This window comes from Magnolia sinica, chromosome 9 (genome assembly GCF_029962835.1).
Source record: "Magnolia sinica isolate HGM2019 chromosome 9, MsV1, whole genome shotgun sequence".
Classification (NCBI taxonomy): domain Eukaryota; kingdom Viridiplantae; phylum Streptophyta; class Magnoliopsida; order Magnoliales; family Magnoliaceae; genus Magnolia; species Magnolia sinica.
The window spans coordinates 12,137,628-12,157,531 of NC_080581.1; the positions used below are offsets into that span (position 1 = coordinate 12,137,628).

Sequence of the window (19,904 nt, forward strand, 5' to 3'; positions counted from 1 at the left end):
CTCAAGAGTTATCTTAAGACTAAGGATATGCGAATTTTCATTCCTAAACATTTCTACGGTGCCTAACTGACGTAGAACGTGTCACAGATACGTTCCCAGCATGGTTGAGCCAAAAGAAGACGGACCGTGAATTGACCATAACTTTTTATCCGGGTAACGTTATGGGGCGTACAACCTATCAATCTTTACTGAAACGGGCCATCCGAGGTGAACTGACCCACAAAGTGGGTCGCATCTGTCCGTTTCGTCAGAAAACGTGCGCTTTTAGCTCAAAAACGAATTTTTAGAAAAAATTTACTATTTTTAATAATTCTGATGTTTTTTAATATTTTTAGAGTTTTATATTTTATTTCCTTTTAGAAATAACTTTTAGTTATACTAGGACTCTTTTAGAGAAAGTTTATTTACAATTTTTATTTTTAGAAATTAGGTCTTAGCAGAGTTTTATTAGAATTAGGATTTTTATTATAGTTAGAATTTTGCTATTTTTTGTAATTACGAATTTTAGTTTTTTTTTTCCATATTAATAGTGTAAGAGATACATTAGACAATTATCAACGATCAATTAATCAATTTTGAATTTATTAAAATTTATTTCTATTTTCTGCTTTCTTTCCTCGTGTGTTCGAGAAGTCTCCATGAGGAGTCCAGAGAAGCTCCGTGGATTCGGAGTAGTTATCCTCATCACGTTCATCCCTACGTCATTTGGTATCAGAGCGAGGATTCCCCTCGGGCCAATGGCAAACAATGAAAGTATGAATCAAAATCCTGTGGACGGTGATCCAGGGATTCGTTATCTTTCGGAAAGAATAGAAGCTTCTACCAGGAGAGTCAGTTGACAATACAAGAGCCGCAGGCAACCCTCGACCGTATTGCAGATGCGCTAATTCCACCCCAAGCTCAAAGTGATGCTCAACCGCCTGTGGCCGCTGTACGACATAACCCCAATTTCTACAAAGCACCATCAGATGATAGTAAATCACAGGCCACTACTTCGATTATGAGGAAGCCATTATACATGCTAAAGGTAGAAATAAAATTACAGCGAGACAACATCTTTTGAACAAGGTGCACTACATACAAAAAAGTCTGCAATGTGATCATCGATGTCAGGAGCGATGAGAATTTCGTGTCGAAAATAATGGTGGAAAAGCTACAACTGAAAACAGAAAGATATTCATCTCCATGCATGATTGGATGAATCAAGGAGGTCAACAAAATAGAGGTAATTGAATGATATCGTATATCTTTTTCCATTGGTAAATATTATGAGGATGAAGTAATGTGTGACGTGGTCGACATGAAAACTTGCCACATGTTATTTGGTCAACCCTGGCAAAATAACATTAATGCTACACATAGGAATCGGGATAACTTATTTATCTTTATTAAAAATGGTAAAAAGATTATTCTCGGCCCTATGGGAAGGGAGAACCAACTTAAGACTTCTAAAGTTGAGGAACAGTCTCTCACAACTGAACAGGCTTTTGTCAAACAATCTGAGGAAACGAGACATATATATCCATTGGTTGAAAAGAAAGAATATATGGAGCCTGTGAATATCTCAGAAGATTTGAAACCAATTTTGCAGGAGTTCAAGGAGATTGTGCTCGATGAATCCCCCGATAAATTGCCTCTCATATGAGATATACAAAATCACGTTGATCCCGTCTCAGGGACAAGTCCGCCTAATTGCCCACATTATCAGAAAAAATATGAGATATTAAAGACAGATGTGACTGATCAATATTAGTTAAGTCAAGGAAAACATGAGTACATGTATTGTGTCAGCTCAAGAGCTTAATGTCAAGTACAAAAAGATGACTAATGAACATCGGTGTCAGAAGTTATCTCAGACTCATGTGTCAAGTCTCTTGCGTAGCTCGAGGACGAGTTTTTTTCAAGTGGAGGGGTCTGATGTAGAATACGTCACAGATACGTTCCCAGTATGGTTGAGCCAAAAGAAGATAGACCGTGAATTGACCATAACTTTTGATCCAGATATCGTTATGGGGCGTACAACCTATCAATCTTTACTGAAATGGGCCATCCGAGGTGAACTAACTCACAAAGTGGGTCGCATCTGTCCGTTTGCCAGAAAAAGTGCGCCTTCAGCTTAAAAACGAATTTTTAGAAAAATTTTACTATTTTTAGTAATTCCGACTTTTTAAATATTTTTAGAGTTTTATATTTTCTTTCCTTTTAAAAATAACTTTTAGTTATACTAGGACTCTTCCAGAGAAAATTTATTTGCAATTTTTATTTTTAGAAATTAGGCCTTAGGAGAGTTTTATTAGAATTAAGATTTTTATTAGAGTTAGAATTTTGCTATTTTTGGTAATTATGAATTTTAGTTTATTTTTTTTCTATATTAATGATGTTAGGAGACACATTAAACAATTATTAATGATCAATTAATCAATTTCGAATTTATTTCTATTTTCTCCTTTATTTCCTCGTGTATTTAAGAAGTCTCTGTGAGGAGTCCAGAGACACTCCGTGGATTCAGAGTAGTTATCCTCATCACGTTCATCCCTGCGTCACTAACCAACTATAGATTTGAAGTAATTGGTTAGTAGTAACTTTGGTCAAACGCACTACCTTTCTAACCACACATCATGAGAGCTCTTGGAAGAGACACCCCTTTAAAAGCGAATCGATTCCACTCGGGATCCAATGTCCACAAGCATCGAGGTGGATCTAAGGAAGGTTTCAACGGTAGACATTTCTTTACCCAGTTTTTCCTCTCGCATGGCTCAATTGAGTTTTGAATCCATCTCATTTTTTACAAAAATGGATAGACAGCGTGGATTTCTCACAAACATCACGGACACCCCATCCTAAGATAATAAGATGATTAAGTTTAAATCAATGAATGGTGAACCTAAACGTTTATCACAAACCCTAACCCTATAGGCTTAAAACCCAGGAACCATAGTCCTAAACTCAAACTCAACTCAATCAACCCGGTCAACTTAATTCTAAACTCTAAGACACTAAAAGCTATAGTGTTGAGTCAACTCGACAAATCAACTCATATGGTCAGCTACCCAGTCCAACAAGCCATTCAACTCACTCATCTAAGCCCAACCCAAAACTAAGCTTGAATCAAGGTCCAAAACCAAGCCCAATCAGGAGTGCAATGCATGACGACAGTATAACGTCATTCATGGCAGAGCTTCCCCATGAGCGTGTGGGGTGGTTTGTTAGGACGGGAGGTCCATAGGAGGACTGGTGGCACTCAAGCCAAGTAGTGGGCCTCCTCTTTGGGCAAACACCCCTCAAGTGTGTGAGACTTCTCTTTTGTAGCCTCTAAGTGCATGGTCAGTGTGTATTTACTATGATGTCCATCTCCATACCCAATTTTTTTATTTCACCGATCCATCCAAGCCATGAGCTATTGACACGCACTAATCTCAAATCTAAGCTATCAACACCATTTTCAATTATAGACTTCATTTAAATTATCATAAAATTGGGATTGGGAGTTATAAATAGCCACATTCTCTCATCATTTTCATCATCTACTCCCATTTCAACTCCTCTTCATCCCATAGCTACTTATCCATCTCATCCCTCTACCGAGGAGAGTGACAGTGAAAGAGAGAGTCCAATTCCAGACTAGCCAAGCCCAGCTATAGTCGAAACTTCCTGATCCACTTATTCTTGATCTAAGCCACTCGATATAACCTTGCGATACTACTGCTCATCCAACCATTCAATCTTGAATTAATTTTGTCTAATTTCAAACATTAGTATTGTGCAACACACATTCCCTTCTCAACCCCCTTGTTCATTAAACATACCATCACTGTATTGCATTATGTCATTTTTTTCGCATCTAATTAGCTTGGGCGTATGCTTTGTGACTTGCCAATAAATCACAACCTGTCTACCAGAAACCTAACTAGTTACTTTATGTTTTGTTATGAGCATCAATACAACATTAAACATCCATAGCACTCAGCAATTAGTCATTCGAACGTATGCTTTGCAGCTTGCTAGCCCATTAGGAATTCAGACTAATTAGCCATTATCATCGTTGTATTAACTACATTTCATCTTTTGTGTGTGAGAGCTAATCATATTCCACATAAATTAGTCAAAGAAGTAGATACCATGCACTCATGCAAATAGAAATGGTGACTAACACCTTTCCTCTCTATAACAATAGTTCCTTACTTGTAATCCATAAACACAGCCTCAAGAGTTATCTTAAGACTAAGGATATGCGAATTTTCATTCCTAAACATTTGTACAATGCCTAACCAACTATAGATTTGAAGTAATTGGTTAATAGTTACTTTGGTCAAACGCACTACCATCCCAACCACACACCATAAGAGCTCTCGAAAGAGGCACCCCTTCAAAAGTTAATCGATTCTGCTTGGGATCCAATGTCCACAAGCATCGAGGTGGATCTAAGGTTTCAACAGTAGACATTTCTTTACCCAGTTTTTCCTCTCGCATGGCTTGCTTGAGTTTTGAATCCGTCTCTTTTTTTACAGAAAAGGATACACAGGGTGGATTTCTCACAAACATCACGGTGGGCCCCACCTAGCTTCCAGGGCACAATAACTACTTGTGAAAGGCTTTCACATAAAATTCACATACAGTGAGGACTTCTTGTGGGCCCACAATTTATTGGACAGGTCTAATAACCGCACACAACTTGTTATGTGTGGCGAACATAATGCATGTTACGGACACAAGTTAGGTAAGGTTTGGGTAACAGCTTAGTGGGTGAGGCCCTAACCATGGGGGTCATCCCGATGTATGTGTCATATATTCACGTGGTACATCCGTTTTGCCAACTCATTTAGGCATGATCCCAAAAATGAGATGAATTCAAATCTCAAGTGGACCACACACTAGGGATTGAACTCCTACCATTAAAAACTTCTTGTAGCCCGCTAAAGTTTTGGATACGCTATTTGTGTTTTCCCCTTCATCTAGTTGATGGCAAAATAGTGAGCTTAAGGAAGTTTTTAATTGTGGGCATTCAATCACCACTAATTTCCAGTGGTGTGATCCACCTGAGATTTCAATCTACTTCATTTTTTTAATCATGCCCTAAAGTGAGCTGGAAAAATGAATGGACAGCGAGGATATACTGCACATAATCAAGGTGGGCCCCACCATCAAGGCCTTATCACTAAGTTGCCCCTGCCTCACCTAATCTGCACTAATTTTTATATCCAATCCCTTCATTTACTTCAATGGCTTATTGCAAGACATGTGGCCAAATATTGGACTCAAATGGACTACACCACAAGAAACGGTTGGGTTTATATTTTTCTAAGGCCCACCATGATGTTTATATGCCATCCAAGGCATTCATAAGCTGACTTGGACATGAATTGAGGGGAAAGAACAGGTCTCATGATTTAGATTTCCTTGGTGAATTAAGGCGAGATATAGGTTTTCATATGGTGAGCACTTAATCCTCATTATTTATTGTGTTGTGGCTTTTAAGTTTTGATTTCTCTCATTATTTATGTGCCAAAATAGAACATGGATTAGATGATGAAGACCTCACTATCCACCTCAGTGGTGAGGAGACACTGTGAGATGCAATTGGTGGGGTATATTCTTTGAGAGATGATGGGCACCCTAGCAATCGCATCTCTCCATGTGCGCTCACCAATGAGGCACCTAATTCATGTCCACTAAAATGAGCTGGCAAAATGGATGGACCCAGTGGATACAATGCACAACATGGTGGGTCCACAGAGCCTGGGGTGGGGTCGGGTTAAACACCCAGGTTATGTGGGACCACCGTATTATTTTTCTTTCATTAGTTCACTTCATTTATCGTCTGAAAAGATTGTTTGAACCATAAAAATCTTTCGGTCGTATCTATGCCAACAATGTAAAGCTATTGACTAATGACAACGTACTCAGGCAATCAAAGTTTCTTGAATTGATGCACGCGAACATGTAAATTTTAACAATGTTCGGGTATCAACTACCGTACTTTAACTATATATATATATATAAAGTTCTGGTCTCTCCCACACTCTCTTCAGCTGAGATCCTCCACAACACTTATTTTACCTAGAACAATTAAATCTATGGGCCTGCCATGTTGTTAATGAAAAGTAAACTATGATCATCAAGTCCTCTCCTCCATCTTAGGCCTTGAGGTCAGAAGTCAATTAGATCTACATGTAATTATATGGACTAAGTTATATAATTATATGTAATTATATGTAAATTATATTGGGATCCTTGCTCTTGCTCCAGTGGTAGACTCTGGGGAGTTTCAACACTTGGTAAAGGGTTTGAGTATCCATAGTTGGTGAAAGCCCACTATGCGTGAGTGCAGGCGTGTGTGTGTGTGTGTGGAATAATGATTTTATGTATGTAAACTCGACGTGATGTATCTTTCATCAAACTGTTAATCAAGTCCAACTTATTATGATAAAAAGAATATATATATAAAATTAACACGATTAAAAAAAACATTTTAAGTACATTATGACATGAGAGCTTTACGGTTGTTTCAAGAGCAGCTTTGCATTTGTTGTGTGGTTCATGCCGGTCTTTAATCAGCCCATGCCTTGTAAGTATAGTTCAAATAATGGTTCTCATTTGATGGACGGTGTGTTAACGTAGTGGACCCAGAGAGAAAAGGTGTTTTATGCTCCTTGTGAGGCTCCTCCCCCTTACCTCACATGCAAGTTTCCTGCGATGCCAGCCAGTTCCTAGATACAAAAGCCATGTAGGAAGAGCTTGGGTGTTTTATACACTGTGGAGATTGCAGACCACCCATCTGTAATTGGCCATGAAAGGATTTGTTTGCGTCGAGGATTGCTGTAATGTATTTGTTTATTCTCATTATTTGTTTCTTTATTATTCCGTGTCTTCGTTTGACCCCGAAAATGGCATAAATACAGGAACCGCTAATCACCCTGCCAGTAGCCATTGGCTAGTGGTGAGTGATCTGTGGGCCCAACTATGATGTATGTGTTTCATCCATGCCATCCACCCATTCTTCCATATCATTTTATGTTATGAGATCAAAAATGAGTTTGATCCAAATCTCAATGGACCACACCTTGTTGATTGAACACCTACCATTAAAAACTTTTTGGGGCCACAAAAGTTTTGGATCAAGCTGATATATATATATTTTCCTTTCATCCAAGTTTGTAAGACCCAATCAACAAGTTAGATGTCAAATAATCATTACTGTGGGCCTTAGAAGGCTGTTAATGGTGAACTTTCAATCACTATTATTTTCCCTCAGTGTGATCCACTTGAGATTTAGATCTATCTCATTTTTGTGATCAAGCTTAAAATTATCTTTCAAAATGGATAAACAGAGTGGATAAAACACATACATCATGGTGGGTCCAGACAGCACCAACCACTAGCCACCTGGCTCGTGGCAGCGTCACTGGCAAAACCGCGTCCGCAGATAAAATGCTCAAATAGACCGTACCAAAGATGACTCATGTCTTTAATACAACCTGCATTTAATGCGACCCAAGCGTGCTATTTGGTTCGGTCCACACGAACATTGTATTTGCCTGATTTCTGGATTCATATCTTGAAATGACCTGAGAAAATTAATAGACGGTATGGATGTACAGATACCTCATGGTGGGTAATGATACAGATCTGTGCATTACTGGCCAGAGACACGCATCAGACGCAATATGCGTCCCCACCTCCCAACCTTATATGCCAGTTTCCTGATCCGTATAGCTACTGCGGACCTGGATGAGGGAAAAAAACAAATATCATCTTTGGGAGGTTTTCAACGGTATTTGGTAAATAATCACTGTTTCCTGTGGCGTGGTCCAATTGACCGTTGGATCTGCCTCCTTTTTAGCCTTATGCCTTAAAATGATCCGTTAAAATAAATGCACAGCACGGATAAAACATATAAATCACAGAGCCCCTGCTAGGACCGAGTCCGTCCCATTCTTAACGGTTTAGAGAACTTTAAGCTGATTTTTCACAACCTTACATTTGCTACGTTAATTTTGACCCACCTAACTAATGGACCGATCTGATTCTTTAGATATGGAATCTCCTCCATGTCAATCTTCTGATGGACGGCTGGATATTGCATTCGTGGTGGCGCATGCATTTGCTGATAGTATACACGTGTGAGGTAATCAAAACTCCACCATCGCGTAAAAATAAAGGGTAGTCCGGTAATTTCAGTATATCTCGACGCGCCGTGAAGGTACGTTTTGCATTGATATAGGAGAAATACTGATACTCCGGTAGACTATGATGGATGATACACAGGCATTTAGATATCGCTGAGAACTGCATGTATAAAATAAAAGTAATTAAAAATAAATCGTCCAAATTATATTTACCAATTTAGATATATCATGACAAGAAAATACTGAAACATCAACTATTTAGATTGCTGGGAATTTATTGGACGGTTAAAAATGAAAAATCCCAATCTACTTTTTTCGAAATAACCATCCACAAATCAGAGGTTAGGATTGCTCAGACAATCTGGATTTTGATTTTAATTTGGCAAAACCTGGTACCACATTTTGGTCGTTTTAATTTTGTTAATATCTTCCACGTGTGCTGTCTACGAGTGCATGCGTATCAAGTGTCATGCTCAGCAAGAGTACGAAATAACTCCCCCTGGTGTTAACGTCCACGTTGGCGCGTAGACTGCAAAAGTCCGATTTTCCATTTCCGCGGAAAAAAATTCGAAGAGAGAGAGACAGAGCAGAGCATTTTGTTGTAGAACAGAGGAATGGAAATTCTAACGAATTTTCCCATCTGAAAGGGAATTCAGCTCTCTTTTTCCTAGAAAATTTCTGGGTTTTTGTTGTTGAAGTCCTCAGATGGGTTGGAAATACAGGGCTGGATTGTTCCTCATTGGAACTGCTGTTTTCATCTCGGTTACATCTGCAGAGATTACACAGGTCATGTTCTTTGATTTTCTTTCTTCTTCTTCTTCTTCTTCTTCTTTTTATTTTTTATTTTTTATTTTTATTTTTTTTCAGTTTTGCATTTCTTATTATGGGTTCTGTTATTTGTATCTTTTCTTTGAGTATTGAAATCAGTATTTGATGGATTTGATAGAGAAATTTGAGTTTGTGGATTGCATTAGTCAGTGAAAGGCAGTACATATTTAAAACTTTTTTTTTATATATAAATTTTCTGTTCTTTTGGTGATATCTTTTTAAATTTTATTTTCTGGGTTCTTTTGATTTTGTGCTTTTGCTTAAGGTGTGTTTGGTTGCTCAAATTTCATGAAATATCAAATTAGACAGATTAATCATGGAACATCGTGATAATTGGTGCAGCCAACCGCAAGTGATGAATTTTGTTGATGCTGTTTTCGGTTCGCCCGTAGTGACCCTTGGACCTGCACAGGAAGAAGTAGAAAGGTGACCCTGGCTTTACCAGGGGACCCTCCAATGCTTAAGTCAGAACCTGGGTCTTGGATTAAAGGTTGTAGGGCGTGAGTTTTGGCATACCTTTTACCATGAAGGTCTCTGTATTTATAATGGTGTCGTGCACCATAGGGCTTCCGTAATTGGAGTGGATTTCAACCTACTGAGATCTGTAATCCATGATATTCCTGGATTTTCAGAGATCTTAGCCTTTTCTCCCGAAAATCCCGAATTGAGATCCAGAGTTTTACTAGGTAACTTCCAGATATGGAGCGATATAGCTCGGCCGACTCTCATCTCTTCGACACGCTTGTGCCGAGACAAGTTTTGCAGCTAAATCTCCGCCCACTTTATTGGCCGACTCAATCTTTGAGTCGGACTAAAGCTCGCGTGGCTCTAGGGCCAACTGATCTTAGGCCGGCTTGGGCTTTCCTCTGTGAGGCTTTTGATTGAGCCTTGAGGTGCACTTCCTCCCTTAGAGGCTTCGCTTCATGGCTAAGGATGCTCAGGCTACCGTCAAACTAAGCACCTCACGATCCAAGCTACGTCTCTCCATCCAGCGTTCTTAAGGACTTTGGGCTTTATCTGGACTCGGCGTCCGACGAGTCCGAGCCATTGCTTCATTGGCTCTTCTGACCGTCAAGCTGACTTAAGGACTTGTCATATTTTTTCCCCCAACAGTATGCCCCCTTATTCCATGCATCGCCTTAAGGCGGTCGGGGAGTATGTCCAAGATGAGTTGGGTTGTATTTGAACCGAGTTTATGATGAAGCATTTATTGATTGTAGGGCGGTTCGCGCGGCTTCCGAGATATATCGTCTTGTTTGACCACGCATTGGTTTGTTTTCCGAAGCCGCACCAGCGGAGTGGCCGTTGCTTCGGCACCAGGACGTATGGAGATCAGACACGTGACAGAATATTTGACAGCAACACGTGGGGTGCTGCCACGTGTAAAGCTGGGGTGGCCGAGGAGACGTCGTTTCGGCTCCTCATTTAATGTTGGAGCCACGTGGCGACTCTATAAAAAGGGTCGCCCTAAGCACGCTTTCACTATTTCGCGCCTCTTTGCTATTCTTCTCCATCTCCTCGCTTGCTCCCTTTTGCGGCTTGCGAACTCCAGCTTAACAATCCTTTGCTTTTGCCTGTTTCTGGCACTCTCGGACTTCTCCCTGTGAGCTTCTTCTTCCTCCCTTTTTTTTCTTTTAACAATGTTAGGCCCTGCAAGCCCTAGGGAGGGAGAATACAGTGGTGAGGGTAAAGCGAGCGACTTTTGGGTGGCTTCGGAATCACCCTCATTATTGGCGGAGGTTGCTGGAGAGGCAGAGATCCTACTCTGCTATTCGCAGAGGGTAATGGACCCTTTAGCAGAGAGGACGGTGGCGTTAGTGGAGGCGTTGGACTCACCTCCTGAGCGAATGGTCGTTGAAAGGCTCCTCTGGTCGTTCCGATCCTTAGGAGGGCGGTGAGGAGGAAGTCGAGACCGAAGAGCGGGTTAAAGGACTCGTGCCTTCGGTGATGATAGTAGAGGAGATGTCTAAAATCCGGTCTGGATACCACATTCCGGACTCGATTATTTTGACTTTGCCTCGGCCAAGAGAATTACCCGACCAACCTCCCCCGGGGCGGTTGCAATTTTCCACGTTGCGTTGCAATGTGGCTTCGTTTGCCGCTTCAGAAGATTGCCCGGGACCTGCTTGGCAGTCTTGGCATAGCTCCGGATAGGTTGTGCCGAACGGGTGGAGAGACTTGTTCGGTTGTGCGGTTCTCTGGGCAGAGATGCAGCAGCCCGAGCTAAGTGTGAATGAATTTCTCCACTTGTATCAAGTGTGGGCGCACACTTAGCGTCCTGGCTGGTTCTTCTTCAGCTCTTGGCGGAACACCGACGGGCCTTTAATAACCGACCCTCCTTCATCGAACAAGCATTGGAGGGATAGGTGTTTTTGGACCCTCGGTAGATGGGAATCGGCCGAGATAGGGCCTATCTGCCCTTTCGTCCCTCGAGCTTTTTTGCACGGTAGGTAGAGTTGGCGCAGTTTATTGCTTTTTTACTTAGTCGCATCTTTACTGAATCAATGACGCGACTTCTTTCTTTCAGTAATACCGAGGCATCCTCCTAAGCTTGATTCGGGCTCATTGACTCGGATTCAGAATTTCCGAGCCTTAAGTCCGGAAAGGAGATCTTGCAAGAGGCCTCTTCAACTGGAGCTTCTTTTCGAGTGGGGCTTCGACTCCACTGTGACCGGTGAGAAACTTAGTTCTTTTATATATATATATAAATAAATTTTAACTACATCTGACTGTACTGATTGTTTTTCGAACGCAGATATGTCGGAAGCTCGACCCACTCTTCATCCCCCGTCTCAAGTCTGATCTCCACCCCGCTCAAGCTCCCGGGCCTTGAAGAGGCATAAGACGGTCTCGAAAGGCCCATCGAAGACCGCTCCTCCTACTCCCCCGCTTATTATCGAAGTCGAGGAACGTACGAAGGTGGTAGAGGCGATGGAGGCAGCGACGGAGGCGCTAGCAGTGAAGACGGTAGCGATGACCTCTGAGCAGCCTCGGGAGGTTCCCGAGCCAGAGCCGACTGAGGCACCTGTTGCTCAGGGGGCAAAGGAGAGGGTGCCACGCAGGGTGGGAGCAGCTGAGGAAGAGAGGTTGGCCTTTCGCCAGAAGGTTGAAGAGATCCTTCCGTGGGCGAGTCGACAGATGTTCGCGGGAGAGTTCTTCGGCCTTTTTGAGTTGTCTTCCATGGACAACACGCTCGGTAGGATCGAGACGCTGATGCTCGAGGTAATGTCTCCACTTTTCTCAGTTGTTTTTGCTTCAGATTTCCCTTTTCTCTCTCTCATCTGAAAGATTTTTCTTGTGTAGTTCGCCCCTTGCATGCTGAAGGCTCGCGTCGAGTTATCTGTCTTAGCTAGGCGAGCCGGGGATGCGGAAGCTAGGCTGTCAGATGCTGAGGCTCGGTAGTTGGAGGCAGAGGCTCGGTAGTCGTTCACGGAGTCTCGGGCTATTTTTGCAGAGGGCCAGCTCGAGAAGGCAAAGGCTGCTCTGGAGTTGATCGTGACAGAAAGGGACCGCGTGGCCTCACGATTGGAAGAGGCCAGGTTGGCCTTTGAGCAGGCCGCCACGGAATAGGCCACGGCTTTCAAGAAGCTTCAGGAGCTCACTAAAGGGATCAAGGCCGCTCTCGCGGCTACGAAGGTTGAGGCGGTGGAACAGTAACTTTCATCTTCAGCCTATGAGAAGGAGCGAACCCTTGTCTACCAAGAGGGCTACGCAGAATGCATCAAGGTGATGAAAGATGCTTTCCCCCACCTTGACCTGTCTGGCTTCGACGAGGGCGAGTCAAGGTCCGGTGGCGAGGCGACGGCAGTCCCCAAGGCATACACTTATGACGCCTCTGCTACTGCTCCTAATGTAGCTCTATCAGCATCTCTTGGGTTAGCTCTTGGTGCGTCGGGCGAGGCTGAGCCTTGAAGTTAGTGAGGCGGAGTAAAATTCCTTTCTGCTCCCTAGATCTGCTTTAAGCACTTTAAGCACACCAAGCTTTGGGACCGAGTATGTTAACAGTGGCGAGCATCATCTTTTACCGATACTCGAGCATCGAGCATTTATTGCTTTGTCAATCCAATACAATTGTAAACAATGTACTGACTAATGTAACACTTTATTGATCAATGGATGTACGTTTTTTGCCACTTATTTGTGCATTCTACATTTTTCTATGATTCTTCTAAGTGTTTATAGTAATCAAGCCGAGTGTGGATTGCTCTGTGATTGAGCTAAGGATAGTATATTTTGAGATGCTCGACATTCCAAGGATGAGGCAGGAGTTGCCTTGTTAGATCTTCTAATTGGTAAATACCTGGTTGGACAGTATTTGTGATTACATAAGGGCCCTCTCAATTGGGCCCCAACATTCCTGCACTAATTTCCTTGGTATTCTAAAAAGTTCTGCGGAGGACCAAGTCCCCTGCTCGAAATCGCCTGACTTTGACTCGGGCGTTATAGGATCGGGATACCAATCGTTGATAGGCGGCTGTTCGAAGTCGAGCCAACTCTCTGATTTCATCCAGGAGGTTGAGGTTGAGGGTCAGCAGCTCCTCATTGTCTTGCTCGTTGAACGAACTTACTTGGGTGGTAGGTAGGTCGATCTCCACGGGGACAATTGCTTCTGAGCCATACGCTAGTGAGAATGGAGTTTCTCCTGTCACGGTTCGAGCCGTAGTTCGGTATGCCCAAAGAACTTTAGGAAGTTCTTCAGCCCATGCCCCTTTGGCTCAGTCCAGCTTGGTCCGAAGATATTGCTTTATAACCTTGTTAACGGCTTCGACTTGCCCATTCGCCTGTGGATGACGCGGGGACGAGTAAACGTTCCTGATCCCGAGGTTTTGACACATTTCCCGGTATTGCTTATTGTCGAACTGTTTCCCGTTGTCGGAGACAATAGTTCGAGGTATTCCAAACCGACAGACAATATTTTTCGAAACAAAGTCTGTGATCTTCTGCTCGGATATCTTGGCCAGGGGCTCGGCTTCGGCCCACTTGGTCAAATGATCAATGGTGACAACGGCGTATTTAGTCTGACCCTTCCCTAAAGGGAATGGTCCGATAATGTCGATCCCCCATTGGGCAAAAGGCCAAGGGCCGACCATTGGTGTCAGCTCTTCGGATGGCTGTCGAGGGATGGTGGTGAATCTCTGGCATTTATCACAACCCTGAACGAGTTTCTGAGCGTCTTGCTGAATAGTCGGCCAGTAATATCCTTGCCGAATAACCTTGTGAGCTAGGGATTGGCCGCCCGAGTGATTACCACAGACGCCTTCATGAATTTCACGTAGAGCATAGTCAGCCTCACTCGGTTTTAGGCATTGCAGGAGGGGTGCGTAGTATCCTTTCTTGTAAAGCACTCCATTGAGCATGGTGTAGCGAGCTACGCGGTTCTTTAGTCGTCTAGCCTCGGCACGATCTTAAGGGAGTTCGTCGGTCTCAAGATATTTGACGATTGGATCAACCCAAGATGGATCGGAATTGATGGGGAGCAGGGTCGAGGGTTCAGTTTCCCTGACACTTGGCTCGGCCATGAATTCGATAGGAACAGATATGAGGATGTCGTCTTCGTCAGTTGCAGCAAGTTTCGCTAGGAGGTCAGCTTTGGCATTCTCGGCCCTCGGGATTCGGGTAACAAAACATTGGTGGAATCCGGCGATCATCTCTCTGGCTTTCGCAAGATAGGCTTTCTATCCCTCCTTCCTAGCCTGATATATATCGGCTATCTGGTTGACGACTAGTTGGGAGTTGCTGTACACGTTTAGATGATTGACTCCTAAGCTGGCTGCTAGTCGGAGTCCTAGGAGCAGAGATTCGTATTCTGCTGTATTATTGGAGGCTTGAAATCCAAGTCTCAAGGCATATTGAATAATCGTGTGATCAGGAGTCTCCAGGACTACCCCTGCCCCGCTTGTCTTAGAGTTGGATGAACCGTCCACATATAGAGACCAAACGAGGTGGGTGGGAGGGGATTGGTTGGACGGTGCTCCAGTGCCGGTAGAAGAGATTTTTGTTTGCATTGTGACTTCGACGATAAAGTCTGCCACGGCTTTTCCCTTAATTGCTACTTTGGGCTTTTAATGGATGTCGAACTCACTGAGTTCGATCACCCATTTTGTGAGTCGTCCTGAAGCCTCCGGTTTTTGTAGAACCTGGCGTAGAGGTTGGTCGGTCATGACGATGATCGAGTGAGCCTGGAAGTATGGCCGTAGGCGTCAGGATGGTATAACCAATGCCAAGGCCACTTTTTCCAGGGTTGGATACCTAGTCTCTGCCGGGGTGAGGCCCTTGCTAATGTAGTAAACGGGGAATTGTTTGCTTTCATGCTCGCGGATCAGGGCCGAGCTTACGGCTGTGTCGGATATTGCCAAGTAGATCAATAGAGGCTCACCTGGCTCGGGCTTAGAAAGCAATTGTGGCAATCCTAAATATTCCTTAAGTTGCAATCTGTCGGCCTTTCAATTGTTTGAAGAAAGGGAGACATCTGTCGGTAGCTCGGGACACGAAGCGATTCAGGGCCGCTATCCTTTCAGTCAACTGTTGGATATCTTTGATTGTCTTCGGAGATTCCATGTTGAGCAAAGCCTTGAATTTCTTCGGATTAGTTTCGATTCCTCGTTGGCTGACCAAGAATCCGAGGAATTTGCCCAAGCCTTTGCTAAACACGCATTTGCTCGGGTTAAGCTTCATCTTATACTTTCGTAGGATGAGGAACATTTCCTCTAGGTCGGCTATATGGTCGGTCGCTTTGACGCTCTTGACGAGCATGTCGTCGATATAGACCTCCATTATTCGTCCTATGAGTCGGGCGAACATTTTGTTGACCAATCTTTGATAAGTTGCTCCAGCATTTTTCAATCCGAACGATATCACTCGGTAACAATAAAGACCTTTGTCAGTGACAAATGTGGTTTTTGATTTATCAGACTGATGCATTACAATTTGATTATAACCAGAGTAAGCGTCCATAAAGCTAAGTAACTCATGCCTCGCGGTATTATTAACCAACTGATCAATCCGAGGAAGGGAAAAACTATCCTTTGGGCAGGCTTTGTTTAAGTCAGTATAGTCTATACGGACTCACCACTTTCCATTAGCCTTTTTGACCAACATGACGTTGGCTACCCATTCAGGGTAGTATATTTCTTCAATGAAATTGGCTTTGAGGAGTTTTCTAACCTCTTCCTCAATTATGGCGTATCTCTCGGGACCGTGTGCACGTCGCTTTTGATGGATCGGCTTGTAAGCTGGGTCAATATTAAGGCAGTGAGTCATAACTGAAGGATCAATGCCCGGCATGTCTTCATGAGTCTATGTAAAGATGTCGGTGTATCAGCGGAGCAAGGCTATCAGCTTCTCTTTTAACAATGCTGCTAGGGACGAGCCCACCCGGACAGTCTTCGAGACGTCCGACTCATTCAACGACATCTGGAGGTCTTTCATGGGTTGGCTGCATCCGGGAGATTCGTCGTGTGGATCTAGGGTCTCGATCGTCGTCACTTCCGCGTGTGTTCGCAGAGCAGTAGTGTAGCATCGCCGAGCGTCGTGCTGATATCCTTTTACGACCTCGACACTACTTTCAGTCGTAAACTTCATAGACAGGTGATAAGCTGAGATGATGGCTTGGAGGAGACTGAGAGAATGTCGACGAGGATCGCATTGTAAACTGAAGACTGATCCACTATCAGGAAGTCGACTATAATGGTAACTTGATTTGGCGCATCCCCAGCAGTGAGCGGGAGCTGAATTGCTCCTTCGAGAAGAATCTGCCCGCCCGAGAATCCGATTAATGGAGTCCTTGCAGGCCTCAGAGCTGAACGCTCGGCTCCCATCTTGTCGAACGCCTGTGTAAATATCACGTCCGCAGATGAGCCTGTGTCAACAAGGACTTTGAAGACTTGACGGTTGGCGATAGTGACGGTGATGACCAAAGCGTCGTCATGCGGGTGATAAATGCCCCTTGCGTCTTCCTCGGTGAATGCTACACTGTATTTCTCGAGCTTTCTTTCCTTTGGAGGCCGAGCTAGAACCATAATTTCGGACTTAGGTCGACCAATACTCGCATCGTTTTTTCGAGCATTATTTGAGTCGCCTCCGCCCAGATGACCTCCAATAATAGTTCGGATATCCTCAATAGGTCGGTTATCATTCGGGCGTTCTTCCGTGGTTCTGGCTCCTGGGTCGATATGTTCGCTGAGGTGGCCCTCTCTGATAAGCCTTTCAATCTCCTGCTTTAAATTATAGCAGTCACTTGTGTTATGCCCATGATCGCGATGGAAATAGCAGTACTTATTCTTACTTCGTCGATGCGGATTGCTCCGGAGTTTGTCTGGCCAGTTGATGAATCCTTCACCTTTGATCTCCACCAAAACCTGCTCTTGCGGCTTGTTAAGCGGAGTGTACGTCGAAAACTTATGGTCGGGTTGCTTACCTGACCTACGTTCCTCGCAGGACCGATCATCCTTACGCTTCTTACCACCGGCCGAGTCAACTTCCTTTTTGGCTGGCTCTTTGGTCGGGGTTTTTGCGTTTTGAACGGCCTTGCGTAATATTCGGGTTTCTTCGGCATTTGCATATTTGTCCGATCGAGTCATGAATTTAGCTAGAGTAATGGGCAGGTTCTTGTCTAGGGATGCAAGAAACGGCCTCTGACACCTTGCATGATAGAATTGAGGGTTGTCTCGTCCAAATGCTTCCGGACTTGGAGCGATTAAAAATTGAAATGTTTGATATAATCCTTAAGTAGCTCTCTCTCCTTTTGGATTATATTGTTCAGGTGTGCGGATGACTTCAACTTTTTCTTTCCACCGATGAAATTGGCGAGGAAAGCGTCGCTGAGCTCGGTGAACGAGCTGATGGACTTTGGTTTCAACTGCTTGAACCAAAGCCGAGCTAAATCGGCTAAAGTGAGAGAGAAGGCCCGACACATCATGGCATCCGAGGCATCATGCAATTCCATTTAAGTTCGAAATGACTCAATGTGCTCGGTCGGATAGGTTTTGCCGGTGAAGGGCGTGATCTGAGGAAGACGGAATCGTTCCGATAACCGAGCTTGCATGATTTCTTTTGTGAACGGGGATGCCTTCGCCTCCGATCTTGTTTGACTGGCGTGGCGGCTTTGCTTCATGTCTGCAATCTCTTCCCGCATTTCTTTCCATAGGTCCTGTAGCTCAGCCTCCAGGGTTCGTCACTGTCAGCCATACCCTCAATCAGTGGCCTGCTGCGCCTTTTCTGATCTATTTCATGTCGTGGATCGGTGGCAGGCAGTGGGGTGGTCACTGAGATATGGGAGGGTGCAGGCTCAGTCGGACCTTGGTGTTGGCTTTGCTGAGGAACAGTTCGTGGAGCAACAGGTTGAGGATCAATGAATTGCTGTGGGGCATTCGCCCTACCATCGTCTTGCTGGGTAGCTGGACTTGCTGGTGATGAATTTGTTCTAGTATCTGCTTCATGTAGTTCATGTCGGTCCCGAGTTCTTGGACCTTCTTATCCAAACGTCCATTCCCTCGATTCCGTTAAGTGTGCCTGGTCGAAACGGAGGTTGCCTGGCGGGTTGCCGAACCTTGTCAATTATCGGGCTGGTTTTGGGCCCCTTGGGCTCCATTCGTACCAGGCGGGCCCTTTGTCACTGGTGGTCCGGTGATAGGGACCTCACTAGGTTTGTTCTGGACGGTTCTCCTTGTTCTTGCCATTAGAGACTGCTCAGTGCTCAGAGAAAATGACTTTTTGTATCGTAATTCTCACAGACGGTGCCAAACTGTTGATGTTGTTTTCGGTTCGCTGCCGTAGCGACCCTTGGACCTACACAGGAAGAAGGAGAAAGATGACCCTGACTTTACCAGGGGACCCTTCGATGCTTAAGTTAGAACCTGGGTCTTGGATTAAAGGTTGTAGGGCGAGAGTTTTTGCATACCTTATACCATGAAGGTCTCTGTATTTGTAATGGTGTCGTGCCCCATAGGGCTTCCGTAATTGGAGTGGATTTCAACCTACTGGGATCCGTAATCCATGATATTCCTGGATTTTCGGAGATCTTAGCCTTATCTCCCAAAAATCCCGAGTAGAGATCCAGAGTTTTACTAGGTAACTTCTAGATATGGAGCGATAGAGCTCGGCCGACTCTCATCTCTTTGACACGCTTGTGCCGAGACAAGTTTTGCAACCAAATCTCTGCCCACTTTATTGGCTGACTCAATCTTTGAGTTGGACTAAAGCTCGGGCGGCTCTAGGGCCAACTGATCTTAGGTCGGCTTGGGCTTTCCTCCGTGAGGCTTTTGATTGAGCCTTGAGGTGCACTTCCTCCCTTAGAGGCTTCGCTTCATGGCTAAGGATACTTAGGCTACGGTCAAACCAAGCACCTCACGATCTGAGCTACGTCTCTCCATCCAGTGCTCTTATGGACTTTGGTCTTTATCTAGACTCGGCGTTCGACGAGTCCGAGCCATTGCTTCACTGGCTCTTTTGACCCTCAAGTTGACTCAAGGACTTGTCATATTTTTTCCCCCAACAAATTTGATTTAGAAATTTGAGTTTATGATATGATTTGTGAGAATTATCATATTAATGTATGTGTTTGTATCATACAATAGCATGGCTACTCATCAATACTGACCATCCAAATTGTGGGTCCACTATGGATGGGGCATGGACCAAAAGTTACACTGCTTGGTTGATCCTAGCCGTTCAATTCTGCCTTCTGAGCTAGGACTATTGACTATTTTTGTTTTCAACTGTCCATTTGATGGTCAGTGATCAGACGACTAGGATTCAACTGATCATTTGTTGATTATAGCTGGTTACCGATCTAAGGTGGGGCCCATGATATGGACAGTCTAAGTGATGCACATGCACGTGTCCTTAGGGTGTGTGCATGCATATCATCTACTCCAAGAATCCGATGTAGGTGCTCTTGATTTCTCATGAAAAGACGAAAGCAATTGAGTACTGGCAATGATGCGAAATTCA

At 44.0% G+C, this 19,904-nt stretch overlaps 2 protein-coding genes across 2 annotated transcripts in view; both read left to right on the plus strand.

Annotated features, from left to right (window-relative positions):
- Positions 1 to 8,672: 8,672 nt before the first annotated feature.
- LOC131254872 (uncharacterized transporter C405.03c-like) overlaps positions 8,673 to 19,904 on the plus strand; it is a 31,880-nt gene continuing 20,648 nt past the window's right edge. The window contains exon 1 of the mRNA XM_058255572.1: positions 8,673 to 8,912. Within this exon, the coding sequence (XP_058111555.1) occupies positions 8,832 to 8,912 (81 nt within the window). The 5' untranslated portion in view covers positions 8,673 to 8,831. The remainder of the gene's footprint in view (positions 8,913 to 19,904) is intronic.
- LOC131256911 (uncharacterized) lies at positions 11,715 to 12,371 on the plus strand. Its single transcript, XM_058258012.1, has 2 exons — positions 11,715 to 12,176; positions 12,258 to 12,371. The coding sequence occupies exons 1-2, from the start codon at positions 11,886 to 11,888 to the stop codon at positions 12,354 to 12,356; spliced, it is 390 nt and encodes a 129-aa protein (XP_058113995.1). The 5' UTR covers positions 11,715 to 11,885; the 3' UTR covers positions 12,357 to 12,371.